Consider the following 27,081-nt stretch of genomic DNA (forward strand, 5'->3'; position numbering starts at 1 on the left):
AACTCTGTGACTATATTAAAAACACCCTTTATTTGAACACTCTGAAAGGGCAAATTTTACATTATATGATTTATATCTTAATACAGCTATTTTTTAAAAATAAAGCAAAAAGAATAAGCCACATGATTTAAACTGTTTTTAAAAATATATCTTTATTGATTTCAGGGAGAGAGAGAGAGAGAGAGAGAGAGAGAGAGAGAGAGAAAGAGAAAGACCAACGATGACAGAGAATCATTGATTGGCTGCTTCCTGCACACCCCACCCACACTGGGGATGGAGCCTGCAACCCAGACATGTGCCCTGACCAGGAATTGAACCATCATCTTCTAGTTCATAGGTTGATGCTCAACCACTGAGCATAATTGTGGGCATAATTATTTTAAATTTAAAATGCCTTTTTAATTACATAAATTGCAAAACAATTCAAACATAACCTCTGGGAACACCCTGGTCTTTATCCTTCCAAACCTATTTCTACAGTCTAATAATTTCTCAACATAATTCTGGGCCCGCAGACTGGCATCCTAATCATCTTTAAAGTACCTCTAATTTCATTGCCAACCAAAATCCTTTAGGGATAAAAGAAAAATAAAATCTGAAAGTTCATAGTATGGCAGGCCTGCAGGAAATAACTGCTCCATCTATATATATAGGATCGGGTAGCAGCTCGCACCTGCCACAGACAATTCTCTTAGTTACAAGTTGATCTTTATCTACCACCTCTTGGTTTTTAGAGCAGAGGAGAAAGGTGAGATATGGTAAAAAAACAAAACACAAAACAACAAACCATACCTCCATTTCTCCAGCTTTGAGGCCATTTTAAAAAATACATTTATTTTTATTGATTTTTTACAGAAAGGAAGGGAGAGGTATAGAGAGTTAGAAACATCAATGAGAGAGAAACATCGATCAGCTGCCTCCTGCATACCCCCCACTGGGGATGTGCCCGCAACCCAGGTACATGCCCTTGACCGGAATCGAACCTGGGATCCTTCAGTCCGCAGGCCGACGCTCTATCTACTGAGCCAAACCAGTTAGGGCTGAGGCCATTTTTAAAACCTAAGATTTATAATTCAGCTCAACAAATGGTTTCTGTGATTGAATCAAGATGTAGATGCTAGGACACAGCAAAAGCACACTGTGTGCCTCATGTGGAGGGGGCCCCGCTCTGGGTGCCCAAGATACAGCAGTAGGGAAGACAGAGAAGCCCTGGCGTTGTGTTCCAGGGAAGGAAAGCAGATCACACCTAGTAGTTAAGTTGTAACAGAGGGCAAGTGGGGAAAGGAGGGACTGCCATTTTATACAGATGATCAAAGAAAGCACAAAGGAGGTATCTAAACAGAGACCTTAAGAAACCAGGGGTCCGGCTGGCATGGCTCAGTGGTTGAGTGTTGACCTTTGAACCAGGAGGTCATGGTTGATCCCCAGTAGGGGGGTGTGCAGGAGACAGACGATCAATGATTCTCATCATTGATGTTTCTATCTCTCTCTCCTTCTCCCTTCCTCTCTGAAATCAATAAAAATGTATTAAAAAAAAAAACCCAACAACAACAAGGGATGTGGGTGGGCTGGAAGGTGGGCAAAATGGGTGAAGATGGTAAAAGTGTACAAACTTCCAGTTATAAGATAAACTAGAGACCCGATGCATGAAATTCATGCAAGAGTATGACTTAGTTAGCAGCTGCGGTGGCTGCCGGGATCCCTCCCTCGCAGCCACAGCGGCTGCCTAGATCCCACGGCTGCAGCCCCGGCTTCATCCAGGACATCTGGAAGGATGTCCAGTCTAATTAGCATATTATGCTTTTATTATTATAGACTAAAGGCATGGTGCATGAAAATTCATGCACTGGAGGGGGGGGTCCCTCACTGGCCTGCCCCCCTCTCACAGCCCAGGGGCCCTCAGGGGCGGGAGGCGACCCGGCGATCAGGGGAAGGCGACGCCCCCATCACACCTCTGCTGCCGCCACTGCCAGCAGCACAAGCCTTGGCCGGCCCTGGTTACCTGAGCCTCGGGCGGCCCTGAGTGGCTGGGAAGACGCCATCTGAGGTTTGTCTGTGCCTCGGGCCGGACCTGGGTGGCTGGGGGGCTGAGGGGACTGGGGGACTCTGGAGGCAGCTGCATACCTGCCACCCTGTCAGGGCTGAGGGGACTGGGCTCAGCAGTTGAACGTTGACCTATGAACCAAACGTTCACTAGTTCAATTCCAGGTCAGGGCACATGTCCAGGTTGCGGGCTCAATCCCCAGGAGGGGCTATGCAGGAGTCAGCGGGTCAATGATTCTCTCTCATCATTGATGTTTCTCTCTATCCCTCTCACTTCCTCTCTCTCTAAAATCAATAAAAAATATATTTTTAAAAGTTTAAAAAATATGTATCTCTACATACTAGACTTTAAAAAATATCTGTAATGCCAATATCCCAATAAAATCAACCATTATTCCTGTTTATCATCCCATATTAAGTCCATGTTCAATTTTCATTGATTGCTTCAAAAATATCTGTTGACAACTATGTGTCTGGATTAAGATCTAAACAACATCCAGATGTTGTATTTGGTCGATCTGTCTCAAGTATTGTTTATCTGTAACAGTTTTCCCTCTCTGTCCTGCCACCCTTTGTAGGAATCTGGATGTCTTCGATGCTTGGATAGGAGTAAGAGGGGAATCAAGGAAAGCTCCACAGTGTGTGGCCTGAGAAGGGAAGCAGCTTTGAGGTGTGTTAATGAGGATTTAGTTCTGGACCTGTTAAGTTTGAGATGTTTTAAAATATCTAAATGGGGCCCATCCAATAGGTAGCTGGTATAGTCTAGTGTGGCATCAAGACTGGAGAAGACATTTGGTCACCTGGGTAGAGTTGGCTGGATGAGAACATTGGGGAAAGGTGGGAGCATGACGCCACTCTGGAAGTGGAACCTTCCTATGCTTTTGAATCTTCTCTCAATCTTTTAATCATAGCATCACCTGCATTTTAAAAATCCCTTTTTGGACCCATTTTCACAAGATCATGTGAATATTCTTTTTTCCCCCCTTTTAAATTTTTTTTCTTTTTAATAGAGAGAAAGGAGAAAGAAACACTGATCAGTTGTCTCCCATATAAAACCTGACCAGTGATCATGAACCTGTAACCTATGTGTGTGCCCAGACTGGGAATCAAACCCACAACCTTTTGGTGTACTGGACGACGCTCCAGTGGACTGAGCCACTGGCCAGGGCAAGATGTGATCATTCTTGGATATCGTTTTGTACAGGTTCACACACAAAGGGGAAGGCAGCTTTCAGTGGGTGACGTAGAGTCTCGTCACTATGAGAATATGAGAAGCCAGAGGTAGGGGACATCGTGCCATAGTCTAGACTTACATTTTTACGTCTTTGCTAATGTCAAAAACTGCCCATTAACTTCAAAACCTGGCAACACTTCTTTTACAGTACTATTATTTAAAAGTCTAATTAAATGTTTAGTATGCAAGTGTTATGCTCGATTTGCAACTAGTTTAAAGTCCTTATAAAAACAAAGTTATTTACAAGTCTCAGTTCCAGTTCATAGAGAAAATGTCTTTGTCAAATCCCCATAAAACCCTCTGCCACACATAATTTCCACCACCTCTGCCCCTTAGTCCCTTTTTTGTGGGGGACTTACAGGGCAACAGTGGCTATACACAAACTTGAGTAATGAGCTAAGAGACATATGAAGAGCTGAGGAGTTGTACTGAGCTGGGAAATACTCGGGACAAACAAAGAGAAAACAGAAATTTTCCTTCCTAAGTAACAGTGCCAACTGCTCCAGTAAGTGTGAGTGGTTCTGTTAATGGCCCTCAGATCAAGAGAACAGGGCTGGTAATGCCACTGGCTTTGTGCTTCTTTGCCAAAGGCCACACGTGGCCTAGAAACACTGTCACAGGTTCCACAGGCAAAACTTGCACTGGAGGCTACAAAATGGAAGCTGGCAGGCTTTGTTTGGCTCCTCCCAAAAAATACTTCTTTATGTTTGAATTTTAAATTAGGAGAGTTCAAATAAAATAGCTGGATTTCTGGCTTCTCTTGAGGGGTTGGAAATGCTCAGCCTGTATTGGAAATGGTAAAGTGGGCTCGAGGTCAGTAGCAGCCTCTGCCCCTCCCCAGTCTGCCACATTCCCAGAGCTTCCTCCCTATGGTGCCCAGCACTGAAGCCAAGTCTGGTAACACCTGGCATCCACTCTGCTTTCTTTATAGTGGAAGTGAAAGTAAAGTGGGAAAGCAAAGAAATGCTGAAGGGCAACATGGTTAAATAAAAATGGGACAAAGAATACTTCTTTTGGAGGTAAAGAAAATCATATACTTCTAAATACTCTCCCCCCAAAAGTTATCCCTTAAAAATGGAAGATTTTTTTCAAGGACTCGTTAAATTTCCTATCTTATAGCACTCTCCAAGTTCCTTTATTTTGAATAAAGATCTGCTTGGGGAAGAAATTGCTCAGCCCCAAATGATCTTGATTACTTTAAGTTCTGGGTATTTTTTAAAAAAATATATTTTATTGGTTTTTAACAGAGAGGAAGGGAGAGGGATAGAGAGTAAGAAATATTGATGAGAGAGAAACATCAATCAGCTGCCTCCTGCACACCTCCTACTGGGGATGTGCCTGCAACCCAGGTACATGCCCTTGACCGGAATCGAACCTGGGACCTTTCACTCCGCAGACCTATGCTCTATCCACTGAGCCAAACCGGTTAGGGCAAGTTCTGGGTATTTAATAGAGGTTTTGAAAAAAAGAGGCAAAGTAATTTAACACTGATTTAGTAATTATTGCTGAAGGTATGACCTCATAATAACAAAGGTTAGATTAGTTACCTAAAGCTTAAAAAAAAAAGATCACTTTAAAAAGCAATTTATTAAGTTGTAAATTATATGGCTGTGATCATATAAAGCCAACAGATGCTTGTGACTTAAGATAAAATTTCCAAAACAGCACACTACACTGATTCACAAAATACAGAATCATACAGCATTTTAGAGGGAAGTGAAGATGGTGCATTCTGGAAAACTGGTTGATGATGCAGAAACAAAATTGAGGAAAATAGTGTCAGAAACCTATAAGAAAAATCTGAATAAAAATGTTTCAGAAAAAAAGTGAAAAGAACAGGATTTTCCAAGTATATATATTTTGTATCATTTTCAATATATATCCAACCAAAATAGTAAGTAATTATAGATAAACTATTTGATCTATATTCCCTAAAACTTTTATAATAAAATTGGCCCAAAAATGTTTTTGAGGCCTCTTTCATTAGTGTTATCTTACTTTCTGACACTTATTGCATTCTTATGACTTAGTAAGCAAACAAAACATATCAGTGTCTGGAGACCACAGTAGTGTCCTCTCTTTGCATTTATGCCTGGCCCATAGAGACGTCTAAGCCTGTCTCTTGGATGCAGCCCACCCAGACAGGAAGTCCTCAACTCACCTTCTCTCATCTTCTGATCTAATTCATCCAGTGTTGGTTCAATCAATTCCCAGCCATCTGGGGGAGCTTTCCGGCTTCTTTTGACTTTAGGCATTTTCCCCCACAAGATAATCTGCAAAGACCTAGAAGGGAAAATTAAATGAATTAGCTGCTGATCCTCAGATCACCAAAGGTCTTCACCAGCCTCCACTGTGTACATTCACTTCACTAACTCTGTTACCTAATCTGTAAAATGGAGATAATAGAACCTATGTTATGGGGTCATCATGAAGACTTAACTGTAACTGTATGTAACATGCCTGGCTTTTAATGTGTGTGTGTGTGTGTTTTTTTTCTGTTATCATTAACTGACACTAACTATTAGCCTGGCCCTGTACTGGATATTGGGAACATAGAACAAAGAATAAGACATTACAATCTCTGTCCCAGAGAAGGTGACATTCTAGCAAGGAGATAGGAAGTAAAAGGGCAATTACAGAAAGTGTGGTAACTGAGGGAGCTGAGAGGACAAGTGCTTAAAAAGGAAAAAGAGCCCTGGCCTCTGTGGTTCAGCTGGCTGGAGCCACATCCTGCATACCAGAAGGTCTCAGGTTTGATTCCAGGCCAGGGCACATACCTAGGCCATACAGGAGGCAACCGACCAACGTAAGTCTCTCACATCGATGTGTCTCCCTCTCTCTCTCTCTCTCTCTCTCTCTCTCTCTCTCTCTCTCAAAATACCTCAAGGCTACCTCCGAAAAGGGTAACTGAAAGATGTCTCTTCAGTTACAGGTTCAGGTTCTTTTCTAGCTCTATCAATTACTCTGTGACTTTGGGCAGGTCACCTTCCCACTCTGGTACTCAGTCTCATCTGTAAAATGAGGGCAGTGGGTTAGCTGGTTTGTCAACATCTCTTTAGAAACTCAACAAACATACTACACAGAGGCAAATCATGTAAAGCCCATATAATAGTCCAGCCCAAATGTAAACAGTAAAGAAGTATTTTCAAACCTCATAGCATATCCTAGATCAGCGGTTCTCAACCTGTGGGTCGAGACCCCTTTGGGGGTCGAATGACCCTTTCACAGGGGTCGCCTAAGACCACTGGAAAAACACATATGTAATTACATATTGTTTTTGTGATTAATCACTATGCTTTAATTATGTTCAATTTGTAACAATGAAAATACATCCTGCATATCAGATATTTACATTACAATTCATAACAGTAGCAACATTACAGTTATGAAGTAGCAACGAAAATAATTTTAGGGTTGGGGGGTCACCACAACATGAGGAACTGTATTAAAGGGTCACGGCATTAGGAAGGTTGGGAACCACTGCCCTAGATGGATAAGCATAGCAGATTCCCCTCTCCCAAATTCATTCAGCCCCTCCCTTCCGTCCGGTCCCTGACAGCCCAACAAGCAAACAGGAATTAAACTCCAGAAGGTTTACAGAAGTCAAGGTCGCACAGCTTGGAGCTGGCAGCGTATGACTCTGATTGGAAGCTCCCGACTCCCAAATCCGTGATCTTTGCACTTGTTTCCCCTCCGCTGAAACTAAAGAAGGGTGGAATCTGGTTCCTGCCCCGGCGCCCAACGGCTGGGAGGACAAAGACTCGGGAACAACCTCCGCAGTCACCCAGGGAAATTCGAGGGCCCTGGCCCAGCCTGGGAGTCAAGAGGAGGTGTCGGGAGGTCTAAGAGAAGTAGTAGCGCTCGGCAGAGGCGGCGAGTGGGAAGACTTTCGGAAGAAAGGAGGGAAAGTTCATAGAGAAGACAGCATCTGAACCGGGCTTACAAGAACAAGCAGATTTTTTTTTATTACAAAAAACAACAACAACCAAAAACCAAAACACGTTCTTGGCAGAGAAAACTGTGTGTGTGTGTGTGTGGGGGGGGAGGGATGGAAACAGAGAACCCCCAAATCTCCCATCCCCTCTCCAGAATGAGCGAGGCGCCACCTCCTCTCTGTAACTCACTCCCATCTCCAGGGGCCCGAACCCGTCCCAGTCCAGCCGCTCGGAACGCCCTCTAGGCCAGCGCAGACCTCCAGTCCCTGGCCCATCTTTACCAAGATGCTCGAGAAACAGAGAAAAACACCCACCTCTAGTGCTGTCAGGTAGCCGAGCTCAGGCTCCCAAAGGGATGCAAAAGACAGAGGGATGTAACAGCAGCCTGCGGCGTAGTAGTGTCGCTTCTGTCCCGTCCGCTTCCGCTTCCCAGATTATCACTTCAGGATGAGGTCCTCGCGGAGCCCCGCCCCACCTCGCGCAAATATTGCGTCATCTTAGGTGCCCAAAGCCCTGCCTGTAAAGAAAACCGACCTGCCGCTGCTTTTTTGCTCTCACTTTCCAAGGGTTGGCAGCCGACTCACGCGTCTCTCCGGGCGGGGAGAGTGGGGGCGCTGTTGCCCGGCAGCACGCGGACGAGCCTGAATCAGGCGGCGCGCGGGACAGTCCAGCTCCCCGCAGCTGATTCCCTGAGATGCCCAGTTCTCTTGGAGACGGCGGCGGCGGCAGCGCGCGGAGGGGACGGTGCTGGGCGGAAGGAGTCGAGCCCAAGGCATTTCCGGTTCCGGTGTCAGTGTGAGGCGCCGCCGCCGCCGCAGCTGCCAGAGCCGCGATGCCTAAAGGAGGTGAGGAGCGGGCGCGTGAGCCCCGTGGGCCTCGAGGGGCGATCCCAGTCTGGCTCCCGCTGTCCCAGCCTTCGGGCGTCTCAGAGAGCGGCGCAGAGGGAGGATGTCCGTGCCGACTGAGGGCCAGGCCTAGGCCTCGACGCCGAATTGTCCGGATGGGGAGACTGAGGACCATAGTGGCCTCATACCACTCCCTCGGGGGTCTGCGGAGACTCGGAGGCTCTGGGTCCTCACCGACGCAGAAGGCCAGACCTAGGGCGCGCTTCTCCCCGGGGACGGGGGGGTAGGGGGGGGCGGTCTGGAGCTTTCTCTATTCTAGGCTCGCCAGACACTGAGTCACCGTGTCCAGCGCCTGTGCAGCGCCCGCTTGCCTCGTGTGTAAAACGTGGGCCCTCCCGGGCTCTGGGCGAGAGAGGCCTGCCCAGTGAGACATAAGGTGATGCTCCTGAGCCTGGCCGACTCCGCTTTGACTGCCCTCTTCAGCAGCGGCTTGATGTGTATCTTTGAGCCAGTCGCTTAACCTCCCTGTGTCGTGGTTTCCTCATTTGCAAGTAAGGGTTATAATTGTGCCTACCCATAGTATTGATGCGAGGCTTAAACTAGGTAATCCCGTGGAGTGCGCATAGGTGCCTAGTGAGCTTTAACTCTTGTTATTTGTAAACTTTGTCGGTTCCTTGGCCAAGAAGGTAAAGAATCCGTGGCTTCCCGGTACATTGTTCATCCTCCTCCATCCTTTTTTCCCCAAGAGTCAATAGTTCTCGATTTGAAGCCCATCCGGTGGCTCTGGACCGGATATTTATCATCTTCCAGACTGTTCTCCTCATCTGGAACACCTGGCTGATAAGCCTTAAGTTGGAGAGTTGGTATTGGGGGTAATAAAATGATAAGAGTACTTGAAGTGCCTGGCTAGCTCCTGGCACAGAACAGATATTCAGTTAATGTTGGCAGCTCATGTGTCATGTTAAGATGTATCAGCCCACAGGAAAATCTACTTGGGACTTTTTCAAACCTAAATGACTTCCTGACTCTACTTCCAGAGATAATTGGACTTTATAGAGTTTAATCCATTTAAGCCTAGGTATCTGCTGGCTTAGTCTGCGGTAGGGAGAGCCTCATCTCCTCTCTGCTCCTTAGTTTCCTGTTATGCACAAGGAGGATGCTAAGTGAGCCCTTCTGACTCCACAATTCTGGCTCTAGGAGTTCTACTTAATAGCTACTTTGAGGCAAGGTTGGAGGGTACAATTAGAAAGTCCTAAACATCCGAGACCGGTTTGGCTCAGTGGATAGAGCGTTGGCCTGCGGACTGAAGGGTCCCGGGTTCGATTCCGGTCAGAGGCATGTGCCTGGGTTGCGGGCGCATCCCCAGTGGGAGATGTGCAGGAGGCAGCTGATCGATGTTTCTCTCTCATCGATGTTTCTGGCTCTCTATCTCTCTCCCTTCCTCTCTGTAGAGAATCACTAAAATATATTAAAAAAAAAAAAAAAAAAAGAAAGTCCTAAATATGAATTCTTGGTTAAATGATATGGCCTTTTGACTTGTGAAAAACTTTATGTATAAAGATTTACATTTATTGCTTTACATTAATTTGCTTCAAAAGCAAAGCAAAACATGAAAAAAAGTATCAAATTCCTCATGAACAAAGAACCAATATTTGTTTCCATTTAAAAACTGAAGCATTTTTAAAGGCATGAAGAGCTGATAAAAGTTATTGTAGACCAAACTAAGGTCAGCATCCCATAGCCAAGTGCGCAGGATAGAAGCCTATAGTAGCCAGTTTTGAGTTGTTACTAGTGCCTGGAATATTCAAAGGGCAAGAAAGGGTGTTGGTTTCTTATAATGGCAAGCTTGGTCTTTCACAATAGGACTTTCATGAGCATAGACCGAGATACTCCTGGGAACCCAGGTAGTCATTAAAAATGGGTGGTGTCCTTTGTAGCAGACCAATTATGGCTATGCAGCTGCTGTCTAGGAAATCAGGGAGGCCAGTATCTCTGTTGCTGTCTCTGAAGTCCAGAGCAGCTCTGACTGTCTAACACAGATTCTCTGCTATTAGTGAGAGACTCACTGGAAATCAGGTGGCCCACAGCTTTCAGGAAAGGTGGGAATGGGTCAAAGCCACAGCTAACCCAGTATCCTCTGGGACCAGTAGAAGGGCTATAAAACTGGCTGATGGCTTTAGCAGGGGTCAGTCTATAAAACTGATACTCTTAGATGAACTTTAATTGCTAATCATATATATTTTTTAAATTTCAAATTTTTATTGTTGAGAGTATTATAGATGTCCCTCTTTTTCCCCCCTTGGCTCCCCTCCACCCAGTTCCTGTCCCACCCCAGGCCATTTACCACCCTATTTTCTGTGTCCATAGGTAATGCACATAAGCATATAAGATTTTTGGTTAATCTCTTCCCACCTCCCTTCCCTCTGAGATTCGTCAGTCTGTTCCATGTTTCTATGCCTCTGATTCTATTTTATTCATCAGTTTATTTTGTTCATTAGATCTCTTGTTCATATATTTTATTTTTAGATTCAGTTGTTGAATAGATATCTGTGTATTGCCATTTTATTTTTCATATTTTTAAATAGTTTTTTCTTCTTCCTCATATATTTTTATTGATTTCAGAGAGGAAGGGAGACGGAGAGATAGAAATATCAGTGATGAAGGATAATCATTGATTGGCTGCCTCCTGCACACTCCCTAGTGAAGATCGAGCCCACAACCCAGGCATGTGCCCTTGACCAGAATCGAACCTGGGACCCTTTAGTCCGCAGGCTGATGCTCTATCCACTGAGCCAAACTAGCTAGGGCATCTTCTTCTTCCTCTTTTTAAAGAATACCCTTCAGCCCGGCTGGCGTGGCTCAATGGTTGAGCATCAGCCTATGAATCAGGAGGTCACAGTTTGATTACCCATCAGGGCATATGCCCGGGTTGCCCGCTCGATCCCCAGTGTGGGGCATGCAGGAGGCAGCCAATCAGTGATTCTCATCATTGATGTTTCTATCTTTCTCTCCCTCTCCCTTCCTCTCTCTGAAATCAATAAATATATATTAAAAAACAAACAAAAAATGAATACCCTTCAATATTTCATGTAGTACTGTTTTGGTGATGATCTCCTTTTGCCTTTTCTTGTCTGTGAAGCTGTTTATCTGACCTTCAATTCTAAATGATAGCTTTGCTGGGTAGAGTAATCTTGGTTATAGTTCCTTGCCATTTATCACTTTGAATATTTCTTGCCACTCCCTTTTGGCCTGCAAAGTTTCTGTTGATAAATCAGCTGACAGTCATATGAGTACTCCCTCAGAGGTAACTAACTGCTTTTCTCTTCCTGCTTTTAAGATTCTCTCTTTGTCTTTAGCTCTTGGCATTTCAATTATTATTTTTTTAAAGGAATGGGTATTTAATTTTTTTTGTTTGTTTTGTTAATCCTCACCCAAGGATATTTTTCCATTGATTTTTTAGAGAGTGGAAGAGAGAGGGGAAGACAGAGAGAAATATCAATGTGAGAGAAACACTTTGATTGGTTACCTCCTGCACAAGCCCTGACTAGGGCCCAGGCCAGGGAGGAGCCTGCAACCAAGATATGTGCCCTTGACCTGAATGGAACCCAGGACTCTTCGGTCCACAGGCTGATGCTCTATTCACTGAGCCAAACTGGCTAGGGCTTGGCATTGTTTTTTCTTCCTTTTATGGGGGCAGGGGAGGGGAACATGGAGCAAGGCTGACCCAGAGGCGGCGGACCTGTTGCAAAGCGGTGGTGGTGGTGGTGGTGGGACGGCGCAGGTCCGCACAGCCATCCCTATAGCTGGGGCACCTCAGAGCCTGGGCCCAACCCTGCCGGGCTCCAGACGCGGTTTTGTCTTCTCCATGCTCTTGGCCGCAGGCTGCCTCCTCCTCTCTAAAAACCAATTAACCCGGGCTAGGGCTTGGCATTTTAATTATGATGTGTCTTTGTGTGGTCCTCTTTGGGTTCCTCTTGTTTGGGACTCTCTGTGCTTCCTGGACTTATAAGTGTACACGTGATTTTCAAAAATTCTATAGGATATATCCTATCTAATAAAAGAGAAACATGGTAATTAGCATACGTCTGCTACCCTTCCCATTGGCTAATCAGGGTGATATGCAAATTAACTGCCAGCCAAGATGGCGGCCGGCAGCCAGGCAGCTTGAAGCTGACATGAGGCTTGCTTGCTTCAGTGACGGAGGAAACCAACGTTCCCCGCCTGCCGCTGCCGGCCTCTGAGCTTGCAGTTTGAAACATTGTTAAAAATATAGAAGCTAAACAAAACCCCAGAAACCTGCTTTCAGCCTGCCGGGATCTTGGAGCTGGAGTTGATACAGTGTTTCAATTATAGAACCCAAACAAACCAGATACCTGCTTTCAGCAGCAGAGGCCTCAGAGCTGGAGCCAGAGCTAAAGCTGGCCCAGAATTAAAAAAAAAAACGAAAGAAAAAAAGGAGCAGTTGGGAGCTTCAGTCACCTGCCAGCCTGAAAACAGCTCTCAGCCCCTCACCCAGACTGGCCAGGCACCCCAGTGGGGACCCCCACCCTGAAGGGTGTGTGGCCAGCTGCAAACAGCCGTCATCCCCTCACCCAGGCTGGCCAGGCACCCCACTGGGGACCCCCACCCTGATCCAGGGCACCCTTCAGGGCAAACCAGCCGGCCCCCATCCGTGCACCAGGCCTCTATCCTATATAGTAAAAGGGTAATATGCCTCCCAGCACCGGGATCAGCGGAGCCGCGAGGCCTCCCGGCACCAGGATCAGTGTGACGGGGCAGTGCCCAAACCCCCTGATCGCCCTGCGGCTGTGTGTGTGACAGGGGGCGGGGCCACAACCTCCCTATCCGCCCTGCTCTGTTTGTGACAGGGGAAGGCGCCCCAACCCCCTGATCAGCCCTGCTCTGTGCCTGATAGGGGGGAGCTCCCCAACCCCCTGATTGCTCTGCAGCTCTGTGTGTGACAGGGTGCAGCGCCCCAACCCCCCCCCCCCCCCCCACGGGCCCTGCTCTGTGTGTAATGGGGTAGAGCCATAACCTCCCCATCGGCCCTGCCCTGAGTGTCAGAGTGGCGGTGCCCCAATCCCCTGATCGGCCCGGCTCTGTGGGTGATAGAGGGCGGCACCCCAACCCCCCCTCCACGGGCCCTGCTCTGTGTGTGATGGGGTAGAGCCATAACCTCCCCATCAGCCCTGCCCTGAGTGTGACAGTGGTGGCGCCCCAACCCCCTGATCGGCCCTGCTCTGTGGGTGATAGAGGGCGGCTCCCCAACCCCCTGATCGGCCCTGCTCTGTGTGTGACGGGGCGATACCCCAACCACCTGATCCGCCCTGCTCTGTGTGTGACGGGGCGATACCCCAACTCCCCTATCGGCCCTGCTCTGTGCGTGACAGGGGGGACCTCCCCAACCCCCTGATGGGCCCTGCTCTGTGCGTGACAGGGTACGGAGCCCCAACCCCCCTGATGGGCCCTGCTCTGTGCGTGACAGGGGGCAGCGCCCCAACCTCCTGATTGGCCCTGCTCTGTGCGTGACAGGGCGTGGTGCCCCAACCTCCCCATCGACCCTGCCTTGAGTGTGACAGGGGGCGGTGCCCCAACCCCCCAATCGGCCCTACCCTGAGCGTGACTGAGGGTGGCATCGCAACCTCCCAATCCGCCCTGCTGTGTGCATGACAGGGGGCGGCGCCTCAACTCCCCAATTGGCCCTGCTCTGAGCCTGACCAGGGGCTGCACCTAGGGATTGGGCCTGCCCTCTGCCACCTGGGAGCAGGCCTAAGCCAGCAGGTTGTTATCTCCCGAGGGGTCCCAGACTGCGAGAGGGCACAGGCCGGGCTGAGGGACCCCCCTCCCTCCCGAGTGCACAAATTTTTGTGCACCAGGCCTCTAGTCTATCCTATCTAATAAAAGAGAAAAATGGTAATTGGAGTACGACAATACCCTTTTCATTGGCTAATCAGGGCTATATGCAAATTAACTGCCAACTATGATTGGCAGTTAACTGCCAACTAAGATTGGCAGTTAACTGCCAACAAGATGGCGGTTAATTTGCATATGTAGGCACAATGCAGGGAGGCGAAAGGGAAAGCAGGAAGAAGCCCCCTGCCACTGACAGTGATCGGAAACCCAGGGGGGAGCTAAGAGCTGGGGGGCAGGCGCCTTTTCCGCCCTGGCCAGTGATAGCAGGAAGTAGGGGTGGAGCCAGCGATGGGAACTGGGCACGGTCGAAGCTGGCAGTCCCGGGAGCTAGGGGTCCCTTGCCTGGGCCTAAAGCGTAGCCCACGATCGCGGGGCCGCTGCAGCTGCGGGTCCCCGCTGCCCGGGCCGGACGCCTAGGCCAGAGGCATCCTGCAGGGGCAGGGGCGGAGCCTGCAACCACGGGGAGCTGGGGGTCCCCTGCCCAGGCCTGACACCTCTGCCAGAGGCCTCAGGCCTGGTCAAGGGGCCGATCCGGTGATTGGTGATCGGAGGGTGATGAGGGTCAACTCCTCTGGCCGAGGCATCAGGCCTGGGTGGGGGGCGGAGCCGGGGATTGGGGGGATATGATGGTCCCCTTGCCCAGGCCTGAAGCCTGGGTCAGAGGCGTCAGGCTTGGGCGGGGGGTGGAGCAAGCGATCAGAGGGAGATGGGGGTCCCCTGCCCAGGCATGATTCCTGGGCCAGAGGCCTTAGGCCTGGGCGGGGGCCAGAGCCAGTGATGAGGGGGAGATGGGGGTCCCCTGTCCAAGCTTGACACCTCTGGCGGAGGCGTCAGTCCTGGGCAAGGGGCCGATCAGGCGATCGGAGGGTGATGGGGGTCAACGCCTGAGTGCTCCCAGTATGTGAGAGGGGGCAGGCTGGGCTGAGGGACACTCCCCCCCACACACACACCCAGTGCACGAATTTCGTGCACCGGGCCCCTAGTATATATATAAAAGCCTAAGCGACTGTTAAGACTGGCCGACTGGTCACTATGACGTGCACTGACCACCAGGGGGCAGACGCTCAACGCAGGAGCTTCCCCCTCGTGGCCAGTGTGCTCCCACAGCCAACCTCCCACGGTCCCTCCCCCACGCCAGCTGGCCCCGATTCAGACTGGGTGAGGGACCCCACCCATGTACAGATTCGTGCACCGGGCCTCTGGTAGGCTAATTATTAGCCTAACATGTCTACCCCTAATAAACCAGCCTAATGATAACAGCCTAAACCTATCAATAGTATTCTTTTCCAATTCTCTATCTACCCTACTACTTATACTATCCACCTGACTATTACCACTTTTGATTGTTGCTAGTCAATTTCACCTGGCCAAAGAAACTTAAACGGGGGAAAAAATTATTATTATACTATCATGTTCTCCAAATGTTCTTGTTCATAACATTTTCAGCTACAGAATTTTACTTTACATCTTATTTGAAGCCACACTAGTCCCCATTCTTACTGTTATTACCCACTGAGGGCGGCAGACTGAGTGAATTAATGCATGAGTTTATTTCTTATTTTACACTCCAGTAGGGTCACTACCTTTACTACTTACATTAACTTACATTCAAAATACTGTAGGCTCACTAAAATTTCTGTTGACCCAATATTGAGTTAAACCATTAGTATCTTCTTTATTAAATATATATTTTATTGATTTTTTTTTTTTTTTTTTTTTTTTTACAGAGAGGAAGGGAGAGGGATAGAGAGTTAGAAACATCGATGAGAGAGAAACATCAATCAGCTGCCTCCTGCACACCCCCTACTGGGGATGTGCCCGCAACCAAGGTACACGCCCTTGACCGAATTAAACCTGGGACCCTTCAGTATGCAGGCCAACGCTCTATCCACTGAGCCAAACCGGTTAGGGCCCATTAGTATCTTCTTGAGGTAATACATTATTGTGACTAGCGTACATGATAGCTTTTATAGTAAAGATACCTTTATATGATCTCCATCTCTGAGTGCCTGAAGCACATGTTGAAGCCCCTATTTCATGTTCTATAGTATTAGCAGCTGTAATGCTAAAGTTAGGATGATACAGAATACTATGAATTACTATATTATTAAATCATGTTACTAATTTCATAGCATACCCTTTCTTAATATTATCTTTATGGGTATACTATTTCTTTCACCAGGCAAGGGAAGTTTTCTGTCATTATTTCTTCAAATACAGGTTTTCAATGTGTTGCGCTTTCTCTTTTTCTGGAACCCCCATAATGTGAATATTGGTATGCTTGAAGTTGTCCCAGAGGCTTCTTACACTAGCTTCATATTTTTGGATATTTTTTTTTCTTTTTGCTCTTCTGATTGGGTGTTTTTTGCTTCCTCATATTCCAAATCCTTGATTGAATTCTCAGAATCCTCTACTTTCCTGTTGAATCCCTGTAAATTATTCTTTATTTCAGTTAGTGTATGCTTAATTTCTGACTGGTCTTTTTTTATGTCTTTGACATTCTCCCTGAGATCCTTCAAAGTCTCACTAAGTTCCTTGAAGCTCTCATTAAGTCTCTTAAAGCTCTTATTAAGATCCTTGAGTAATCTTATAACCATTGCTTTGAACTTTGTATCAGGAGTTTGCTTGCTTCCATTTCTTTCATTTATAACATGTTTCTTTGTCTCCCCATTTTGGCTTCTTCCCTGTGTTTATTTCTGTGTATTAGGTAGAGCTGTTGTTTCCTGGAATTTGTAGAGTGGCTTTGTGTAATAGGTGTCCTGTAGGGCCCAGTGTCTCAGCCTCCCCGGTCATCTGAGCTGAGCACTCTAGGTGTGGCCCTGTGTGGTCTATGTGCACAGTCTTGTTGTAGTTGAGCCTGGGAGGAATTGGCCTCCAGGCCAATTAGCTGTGAGGACCAGCTGCGTCTGCAGTGGAAGAGCTGCTATGCAGGAGACACCTCTGGAGCAGGACTTCCTTCAGTGGGGTGTTGATGTTCACTTTGTCTGCCCCTTGAGTGTGTCACTGTTGGATGTGTAGAGTTGTAACCTGGTATGGTCTGAAGCTGTCCACTGGGTCACTGGCTCTGGGGCTTCCCAGGAGGTGCAAAGTCAGCCGCTGGCTGGGGCCACCCGACAGGAGCTATAGTGAGATCTGCAAATGGCTGCTATTTGTATTGTTCTAGACAGGGGTGGGCAAACTTTTTGACTCGAGGGCCACAATGGGTTCTTAAACTGGACCGGAGGGCAGGAACAAAAGCATGGATGGAGTGTTTGTGTGGACTAATATAAATTCAAAGTAAACATCATTACATAAAAAGGTACGGTCTTTTTTTTTTTTAGTTTTATTCATTTCAAACTGGCCGGATCCAGCCCGCGGGCCGTAGTTTGCCCACGGCTGGGCTAGGAAGTGCTCAAGCGAGGTCCAGCTGTGAGGCAAGGCAGGCTGGTGCTAGTGCTGGGTCTTGGGCCTTTTATTGATAGGTTTGGGGTAAGATGCCCCCAGCTGCTGCTTGTTTAAGAGAATTTAGCAAAATCTGAAGCCTGAGCCCAGACAGGCAATTCATATGGTAAAGCAACTGCAAACAGCTTGGGAGGGGGCTGCAAATTGGATGGGGCAGGGTCTCAGGGAATCATCAGGGTGGAGCAAACAGTGTGTTTCAGGCTGATGGAGACTCAGATATGGCTGCCAGTCAGCTCTGCGATGGGGGAGGTTCCAGCACAGGAACAATGACCCCGGCAAGCACCCCTGTCTGGGAGAAAGCTGCCCCCGAGTTTCTGCCCTGATGCCAGGCCAGTTTCCCTGTATGTCCCTGGATTCCCCCAAAGCTGCTGCCCAGTGCTGGAGCTCAGAGGAATTGGGACCCCGTAAGTTTATGTGCAGGCCCTTTAAAAGGAACACCTGGGACTTGACTCCAGCAGCCTCCATGTCACTCAGGGATAATCCCCCACTAGTTTTTACAGCCTGAAGTTATGGGGACTTATTTTCCAGCTCTGGAACCCTGGGCTAGGCGTCTGGTGTGGGGCTGGGACCCCTTGCTTCTTGCGGGAGGCCCTGGAGATATCCCTCCCAATTAAAGAAATATCACATGTGGATGTCAGACCAGCCTGTTCTATGCCTTGACTCCTTCTACCAGTCTCAGTGCGCTTTCTTCTTTACTTTTCTAGTTGTAGGACTTCCATGCAGCTGGATTTCAGGTGGCTCTGAATGATGGTTGTTCTGTATTTTAGTTGTAATTTTGATGTAGTTGTGGGACACGGTGAGTACCAGGGTTTACCTACACTGCCATCTTGGTTCTCCCGCTAGTCATATTTTAACTCTTAGATGGTAGTCAGGTTTATTTTCAACTTTAACTATGTTTCTTACTACAAGTAAAAGAAAGTTTTCTCCAATAGGTTTTAGGTTTTCTCTTTCTATAATACCACTTAGATGAAGTATCTTACATTCCCTAGCATCTGTAGTAAATCACCTATGTGGCTTTGTCCCTCCCCCCAATACTATATGTTGGAGAAAAAGATGAGAATCACAAGAAACATTTTTATAGTGCTTATCCCATGCCAGGCACTGTCCCAACAGCTTTACATATGTTAAATCCATCTTCATGACAACCCTATGAGGTAGGGACACAGATGAAGAAGCTGAGATTCTTAGAAGTTAAATACCCGCCCCGAATTATAAAGGTAGTAAGTGGTAGAGCTGAGATTTGAACCCCAGGGTTGGATTGCAGCATATGTGCTCTTCACCATTCTGTTTTGTTCTTAAGTCTCCTTGTCTATAAAACAGGACCAGTTGTGGCTCCTGCACCATAAGTTTGTTCTGAGGATCAAATGAGTTCATGGCGGTCACAGAACATTGCAAGTAAAAAGGACTGTAGTGACAGCAAGGATGTGTTACATGTTCTCATAGTTGCATCTATCTGCTATGTTTGGATTCTAAGGGACCAGGTGATTTATCCAGTCACTACATGCAGTATGCTCTCCCCCATATCCTCCCCTCAGGTCTTGTTTGTGGGGACCTGCATCCAGCACATAGTTAGTGCCGCATCAGGTGGTCACATGTTGCCTCTTTTTCCTTTGAATATATGAGGATGGGGGAAGTATAGGTTTGGGTTGTGTTTGGTGAGGGACAGGTGAGGTCTGCAATCTCTGATGAGAGTGCCTCAAGCAGGACATAGCTCTCTGGGGCTCAGCTATCAAGGAAGCTGCTTCCCTTCCTTTTTCCTAAATTGCCAATCCTCTTGCAGGGAGAAAGGGAGGCCACAAAGGCCGGGCACGGCAATACACGAGCCCCGAGGAGATTGACGCACAGCTCCAAGCTGAAAAGCAGAAGGCCAGGGTGAGTACATGCCTGTCCATGGCATTGTGTCCTGGGGGGGTGCTCTGCCTCTGGCACCCAGATAGTCCTGGCAAGGACTGCCCATTCTCAGGAAGAAGCCTACACCTGGAATCTGGGGGAGCAGCAAGGAGCAGGCATGAGTCTCAGAACAACCAATGCTGGCCATCCTCTGATTGGATCAATTAGAACTTTGTTCAGTCAGCAACAGTTGCCTTAGGGAGTCTCTGTTCTTGTTCCTGTGTTCCCACCTTCCAGGGGTTCTCCCTTTGCCAGGCTCTAGGTTGAGCTCCTAGCACCACCCCTTGTCTGTTCCAGCCATGCAGGACTGCTTGCCAAACCCAGCATATGATGCCCTGCCTTCCCACACCCCTACCAGGCAAAGTAACATTTGTTCCCGAGACCTTGCTCAATGTCACCTCTTCTGTGACTCTCACTGGTGCTACACACCCTTCCCTCTCCAGTGCAAGCTTAGTAGTTATCTCTACTTTGCTTTTTCCAGACAACTTAGAGGAAACAAAATATGTTTCTGTCGTTGTTGTTCGTGTCCCCTACCACACCATTAGATCCTCATCTGAAGGAAGCACAGTCAGGTTAGGGTAGAGGGGCCTGGGTACAGGGAAGGAGGGCCTGCCTTGTGAAGGGGCTGGCAGCTGAGCAGGACCTTGGAGAATATGTACAGGTTTTGTAAGGGATCTCTTTGGTGGGGAGGCAAGAAAAGTGGAGGAAAGTGGTGTGCCAGGGTGTTGTCTTGGGAAGCTGGTGTAGCAGGGGAGGACTTGCCCGAAAAAAGTAAGTATGATTTGACAGCTGCACATGGCAGCTGGGGAAGCAGAAGAGGAGCTGAACAGTACCAGCACCACAGCTGAGTCCTGACTTTGGGAGATGAGGTACCTAGCCTGGGAGAAGGGGAACAGGGCCTTTATGGCTGTGAGGGGCTTGCTGGACTGTGGGAATGACTTCCAGGCTGCAGAGTCTAGTGATAGGCTGCTTCTGACCCAGAGGTACCAGGATCTCGGAATAGGAGCCTTGTCATCCTTGATCTCGGCCTATTCAAGGTCCACAGTCTAGATGTAGTTGGGGGGGAAGGGGGGTGTCATAGTCTTGGGGTTTTGTTTTGCATTTTTAATTCTGTAGGTTGTCCATTTCTGAAATAGGAAGAAGAGGAACAAGGAGAAGAAGATGGAGATGGGGCTGCAGGTGACCCCAAAAAGGAGAAGAAATCACTAGACTCAGATGAGAGTGAGGATGAAGAAGATGATTACCAGGTACTGAGCTTGGTGGGGACCTGAGACCTGAACGCAATTCATTCAACAAACATTTATCAAGTGCCTGTTGATCACCGGTCCCAATGGTAGATGCAGACAGAGTCCTTGCTCGTCAGGGTTTACATAACGATGTTTTTGTCAAAGATGGACCACATATATGATGGTGGTCCCATAAGATTATAATGGAGCTGAAAATTTCCTGTCATCTAGTGACATCATAGCCGTCGTAACATTGTGGTATAACACATTACTTACAAAATGTTTATGGTGAGGCTGTGTAAACAAACCTACCAGTCACGTAAATGCATAGCACGTACACTTAGGCTATACTATCTAGGTTTGTGTAAGTATACTCTAATGTTCGAACAATGACGAAATCGCCTACCGATGCATTTTTTAGTATGTATCCCTGTTGTTAAGGGGCATATAATTGTATGGACAATAGGGAAGTAAATGAACAGTGTAATTTCAAGTAGTGAGAAGTATTACAGATAAAATGGACTGTGATCAAGGATACTTGGGAGTAGTGTGTGGTAAGGAGGTTACTTTTAAACAGATCTCAAACAAGATGGAGCAGGCCATGCAGAGCAGTCGAGGTAGCCAGATTAGCAAGTGCAGAGTTCCTGGGGTGGAACGACCTGATCATGTTTAAAAAATAGAAGGAAGTTGGTGGGACTGTGACTTGGTGGATAAGGAGTAGAGTGGTTAGGGATGAAGGAGGAAAGGTTGGCAAGGGCAGCTCTGGTATGGCTGTTGAAGGGGTTTGGGTTTCACTGTAGGTGGGCAGTGGGCAGCTGGTGGAGGTCTCGAAGTTGGAGAGAGAGGGGACCAGATTTGCTTTTAGAAGATTGTTCTGGCTGCTCTGCGAAGAGTGAATTGTGGTGTATTGAGTTTGGGAAGCAGTGAGGTGTTGGTAGGCATCCAGACAAGAATCTGTGGTTTATATTAGGGTGGTGGCAATGGCAGTGCAGAAGAGTGGGCATATTCAAGCCATATTTTAGAGACAGACTTAGTGGAGTTTGTTGAGGGTTGGGTGAGGGGGCTGAGGTAAGAAGGAATAAGGCCATGCTTAGGATTCTGGAGAGGAGCAGGGTGGCTGGGGGTGAATCTTGAGTTCTGTTTTAGACACATTAAGTTTGTGATATCAGTTATCCAAGTTGAGGTGCATATATGTAGCCAGATTGGATATAGGTATCTGCAGCTCTGTATAGTGGTCAGATTGACTGGTGTTTAGAAGCTATCTTTCTGGTCACTTTATTAAAGAGAAAGATGGGGTTGACAGGGTCTGATACTTTGACCAAATCTACTACATCAAGAACTTGTGCTCTCATTTCTTTCTGAACTTCTCTGGGATGTGGGAGGTGCAGGCTCCAGGTGTTTGGGCCAGCATTCAAAACTCATAGGCTGTGATCTGATGGCTAAAGTCACATTTCCCTCCTGTCAGCTTAGATGGCTAGGAATTAGAATTGGTCCTGAGATCATCACTGGCCCACTGTACTCTGGGGATCGAGCATTGCATGTTGTAGTCAGGCGTGAGATTCCATGGAAAACAGCTTAGGGAGTCTGAACTTAAAGTGGAGGAGTAGTGAGTGCTCTGTGCTGGGAGATTTTGATTTGGGCTATTGTTTACTTATTAGTTGGCCTTAGGCAAGTTATTTAATCCTGTGCCTCCATTTTATCACCCTTGAAAGTGGGATAATAATCCCTAGCTGCTGGGACTTAGCATAGGTTGGGCTCTAAGTCATATGCACTTGCTCTCCTTGTACCTCCCAGGCTGGTAAAGACAATCCTGTGAGGTTTGGGGCCAAGCATCTGGGGTGGGCTGGGGTGGAACAGGAGTTTGTCTCCATCTAGATGGGCTGTTGGGAGATGTTGGAAGTAGCCTTCAGGGGCTCTGCAGGACTTCTCCAACAGCCACTTCTTGTCCTATCTTAGCAAAAGCGCAAAGGTGTGGAAGGCCTTATCGACATCGAGAACCCCAACCGAGTGGCACAGACAACCAAAAAAGTCACACAACTGGACTTGGATGGGCCCAAGGAGCTTTCAAGGAGAGAACGGTAACTTCTGCTGCTGGGCCTGGTGACCTGAGCACACAGACCAGGGGCTGACCTGTGGGGGCAGAGGCACCCATCTCCACTGAGGCCCCCACTTCCTGGGCTCTGAGGTCTCCAGTGGCTTCAGCTATGGTGTTGATCTCTGTTTCATCTCATTCCCTAAAGCAGTGGTTCTCAACCTTCTGCCCTTTAAAACAGTTCCTCATGTTGTGACCCCCAACCATAAAATTATTTTCGTTGCTACTTCATAACTGTAATGTTGCTACTGTTATGAATCATAATGTAAATATCTGATATGCAGGATGGTCTTAGGCGACCCCTGTGAAAGGGTCGTTCAACTGCCAAAGGGGTCGCGACCCACAGGTTGAGAACTGCTTCCCTAAAGGCTCTTTAGAGCAGCGATCGCCAACTGGTGGTCTGCGGACCACTTGTGGTCCATAAGGTCCAAAAGGTTGATGACCGCTGCTCTAGAAGCTTCTCCACAAAACAAAAAAGAATTTTAAAATTCACTAATAGAAACAGGAGAGCAGATTCAGACCTGAGTTTTGCACTTGAAGTAATCCCCAGGGTTACAAGAGGGTTTTGCCATAGTTCCTGCTTCCATTGCACCCCACTCCAGGGACACTTCCCTTATCCAGTCTGATGTCATCATTCCTGGCCTGTATCCATCTGTAATGACATGGCCATGAGATGAGGAGGGGATTTGGGGCCTGTGGAGTCCAGAAGACAGCACAGTGCAGAGAGATCCACTGGCTGCCCAGCCCTCTCCAGTCTAAGGTGAAGATGGAGCAGCAGATAGTGTCCTTATAGATTGTGTGAGGGTCATCGTCAAGTACCAAGGTGCCCTGCACGTGGCCCGTTTTCCATAAGCAGTAACCTGACTTTTGATGGCTGCCAGGTGACATCAAAGGCCTTACAAGAGGTTGAAGGTCGTTAGGGAAAGCTGCCCTGTTTTTTCTTCTGACGAGGCTGCTGGGATTTAAATTCCTCTCCCTGTGCTGGCTCCGTGATGGGGTCTGTGAAAATCCCACAAGGTCTATGAAAACCCATGAGGAAGGTCCACAGCTTGGGGTGTGATTAGAGGCTTTGATGGACTCTACTCCTCCAGTAGATTCCTTCTCACCAGTGAAAAGGGACCCTGTTGCTGCTCCTGCCTTTTGGGTTGCAGAGTGAAAGCCATAAAGACCTGCACCCTGCCTGGCACTTAGCCCTCACTGAGGGGGCCTGCAGAGCCTTCAGGCAACCTTGCTTATCATTCCAGATGCCTCCGTACGCCCCTCCCTCCTAGTATAGGCTGACAGGTATTCCTGTCTCATCTTTTTAGGAAGTGCTTTGTCCAGTCTTCTGGGTGAGACATCTGCACATCCAACTTTGATTGCGGGGGTTTTTTCCCCTCCCCTCTGGCCGTGCCCCAGACCTTGTTTTTCAATACTCCCCAGCCCTGTGTGCTGTGAGGCCTGTGGGATGCTAAGTCTCTCCCTTCCCCAACCTCCTGCCAGGCAGGACTTCTCTGCCACCTCCAAAATCGACTCTTGCAAGAACCTGGTGTAAATGAGGCACTCTAATCTCATACTCTGGCGGTGGCCCATTCCAGTTCAGAATTTCAGGCTTGGGAAGAAGATCCTCAAAGGGAAATTAATGACCCTCCCTTCTCTCTACTTATGGTGTTGGTGGCTGTCACCTTTGTCCGTTGGGAGTCCAGCTCTTATTCACATCCCTATCTATGGGGGTTCACCCCCTTGGGGGCAACCTCATGTACATCTGAGCTGCACTGATTGAGAATGTGCCGTGTCGTCTCTACCTGGATTGGGTGTGCCTAGTCCCATCCATGGCCACTTGGTTCACTCCTTTCTCCACCCCTTATAGAATGTGATTTCTATTGCCTTCCTTCTCCTGGTCATCTTCTGTGGACCCAGTTCACTTGGTTTTGGTTCTCCTTTCTCACTGTGGACACCAGATCCTAGTCAGCCACACCCTGCCCACCCCTCACTACCCCAGCCAGACATGGTCCATATTGTGCTAAGGCTTTCCCAAGGACAGAGGCCCTGAGCCTACCCCTTATCCTGTGTTTTCCATCTGAGGAGGCTGAGCACATAACTTGAGCTTTCCCCCAGCCCCTTGAGCCTGCCATGTAGAGGTCCAGACTGGTCCCTCTGCGTGTTTTGTTTGGTGAGTATCCACCAGGGAGGGGCACATGGAGCCAGGGCCCCTCCCTTAGCCAGGGGATCCTCTACCACTTGGGCCTAGGCCTGAGTACTTGGCCATTTTTCTGGCTCCCACATCCACCTTAGCTGATAAAGATGGGGAAGATGTCCCCTGTGACACTATTTTATCCAAACAGAGAAGAAATTGAGAAGCAGAAAGCAAAAGAACGTTACATGAAAATGCATTTAGCTGGGAAAACAGAGCAAGCCAAAGCAGACCTTGCCCGGCTGGCAATTATCCGAAAACAGCGGGAAGAAGCTGCCAAGAAAAAAGAAGAAGAAAAGAAAGGTAAGTCCCAAGTCACTGGAGCACTGCCTGACTGGTTCTGGGCATAAACGCTACACTTCATTGTCCTTGTTGTGGAATGGGATGGGCTCAGATTGTTTGGTAGAGGCCCACCCTGTATGTATGCACCTTCCTCACTGTTAGGTGGAAGTAGGAGTTCCTAACCCCTCCCACCAGCGTGCTGGGAGGGTCCCACAGCAGCATAGGGTTAAATATGGGTTTGAACTTCAGCAGAGCACTCACTGTCTATGGCATCTGAGAGAGGCCTCAGGGATATATTAAGTGCAGATCTTCAGGTTTGGAAGGTCCCACCAAGCTCTGGTGCCTTGTGTGGCTGGGAGAGCTGCCTGGGATAACCGCTGTCTGTGTGAGGGGCTTGGGGAGGTGGGGCAGGGTGGGCTGGGTTTCCTAGCAGACTCAGATGAATTCTGGCCCAAGTATCCTTTCTCCATGTCCTCCCTCCAGTGGGCCAAAGGTGGTAGAGGGTTCCTGTTGGCCAGGTTCGCTGTGGGAGTTGGTCTGGTTTATAGGAGCGTTTTGACTCATGTTTTTATGTCTTCATCTCTTGCATTCTACGTGTGGGACCATGAGAGCCCTTAGGGATCCTGCTATCCTGCCTCTTCACCAAATAGCAAGGAAACTGAGGCCTAGAAATGGGAAACCAATTATCCAGGGGCATTGTTACCACACTGGAGATAAGCTGGTTATCCCGGTTCCCTGCTAGCGGCTCTTGCTTCACAAATCCCAAGCAGGAAAGGACTTCCTGTGTAACTCTGAACATTGTTGCTGATTTTAGAGAATTCAGCATCTACTGGGAGAGATTGGAATTACTGGGTTCTGCCAGGGGCAGTGTAAAAAGAGTTTCTATGAGTCCTGGATGGGTGTTGGTGTGTGTTTATGGAGTGGGCCCCAAACTCAGTGAGAATGTCTGCACACCAGCGTTCAGTGGCTTCAGCAGAAATCCTTTTCCTGCTGGAGGGCATCAGGCAGGCCTCTCTGCCTGGTGAGCCAGTTGCACATGTTTTCTGAGGCCTATCAGACTTAGAGTTCTGATTCGATTCTGGGAGTGGGGTTGGATATGTGGAGGGGTTGTTTTAACTACCCTTTCCTTCCCTTTCTACTCTTAGCAAAAGATGACGCAACTTTGTCAGGAAAACGAATGCAGTCGCTCTCCCTGAATAAGTAACAAGGCCTGAGGGAGGAGATACCAGGGAACTGGGCCATGCGGCCAGGACTGCTGCTGTGTCTCGCCCACCCTGTGCCCTGTCACCACTGCAGCAGCCCCTCAAGACAAGGAGTTCCCCACAGCCTGGGGCCTCCTCTTCATCTTGGCACGGAAATTGTTTGGGGGATGGTGGGTGGGGGGCTGGGGGGAGGGGGCAGCTGCTATCTTTGAGACAGAAAGATGCAGGACAGCATTTCATATGTAACCATTCGAATGTTTTTGCTGTTTTTAGAATTCAGAACTTTTGTTGGGGGTGCCTGGGAGGTGGGGTAAGAAGAGCGTCCATTTGTCCAGTAGATTGCACAGTAGAGGGTGGTTGTGCTGGGGGCTGCTGCTGGTGAGTTTGCAACAACCAGCCCATCTGTGTTGCCTGGGTGCTCACTCAGGGGCTGTCATCTGGGAGCCTGTACCCCTGGGTCTCTGAGGGTCATGGCTCTTCCCATGGCCTTCCCTGTGCCCTTCTCTGCCCCATTCCCACCTTTCTGACCAGCGCCCATTCTTAACCCTACCCATGGATCATTTCAAGAAACCTCTGTTTACTGTGCAGCACCCAGGCAAAACATGCTCTACAAATCCAACTTGTATATTTGGCAGATTAAACTTGGCATTATCGTAACCCTTGTTCCATGATCCATCTTTGGGCCCCTGTGCCTGGGCCATTTTTACCTAGCAGGGCATGTTGTCACTCTCAAGGCAGGCCTGTCCCACAGGTTCAGTTGGCACTGAGCAGGATTTGGGGACTGGACCCTGGGCATCCAAATTGG

General features: G+C 48.2%; 2 protein-coding genes across 2 annotated transcripts in view; one reads left to right on the forward strand and one right to left on the reverse strand.

Moving 5' to 3' along the window:
* The window catches only part of BUD31 (BUD31 homolog), an 11,471-nt gene extending 3,790 nt beyond the window's left edge, over window positions 1–7,681 (reverse strand). Inside the window, exons 1-2 of the mRNA XM_059691802.1 lie at window positions 7,527–7,681; window positions 5,439–5,560 (exon numbers count right to left, since the gene is read on the reverse strand). Coding sequence (XP_059547785.1) covers window positions 5,439–5,532 — 94 coding nt within the window. The 5' untranslated portion in view covers window positions 5,533–5,560; window positions 7,527–7,681. The remainder of the gene's footprint in view (window positions 1–5,438; window positions 5,561–7,526) is intronic.
* A 217-nt stretch (window positions 7,682–7,898) lies between these two features.
* Window positions 7,899–26,933, forward strand: PDAP1 (PDGFA associated protein 1). The gene is made up of 6 exons (XM_059691801.1): window positions 7,899–8,057; window positions 19,192–19,283; window positions 20,438–20,548; window positions 22,484–22,605; window positions 24,944–25,095; window positions 26,220–26,933. The coding sequence occupies exons 1-6, from the start codon at window positions 8,045–8,047 to the stop codon at window positions 26,276–26,278; spliced, it is 549 nt and encodes a 182-aa protein (XP_059547784.1). The 5' UTR covers window positions 7,899–8,044; the 3' UTR covers window positions 26,279–26,933.
* Window positions 26,934–27,081: the final 148 nt, after the last annotated feature.

The sequence above is a fragment of the Myotis daubentonii genome, chromosome 4 (assembly GCF_963259705.1).
Source record: "Myotis daubentonii chromosome 4, mMyoDau2.1, whole genome shotgun sequence".
In the NCBI taxonomy this organism is placed as follows: Eukaryota; Metazoa; Chordata; class Mammalia; order Chiroptera; family Vespertilionidae; genus Myotis; species Myotis daubentonii.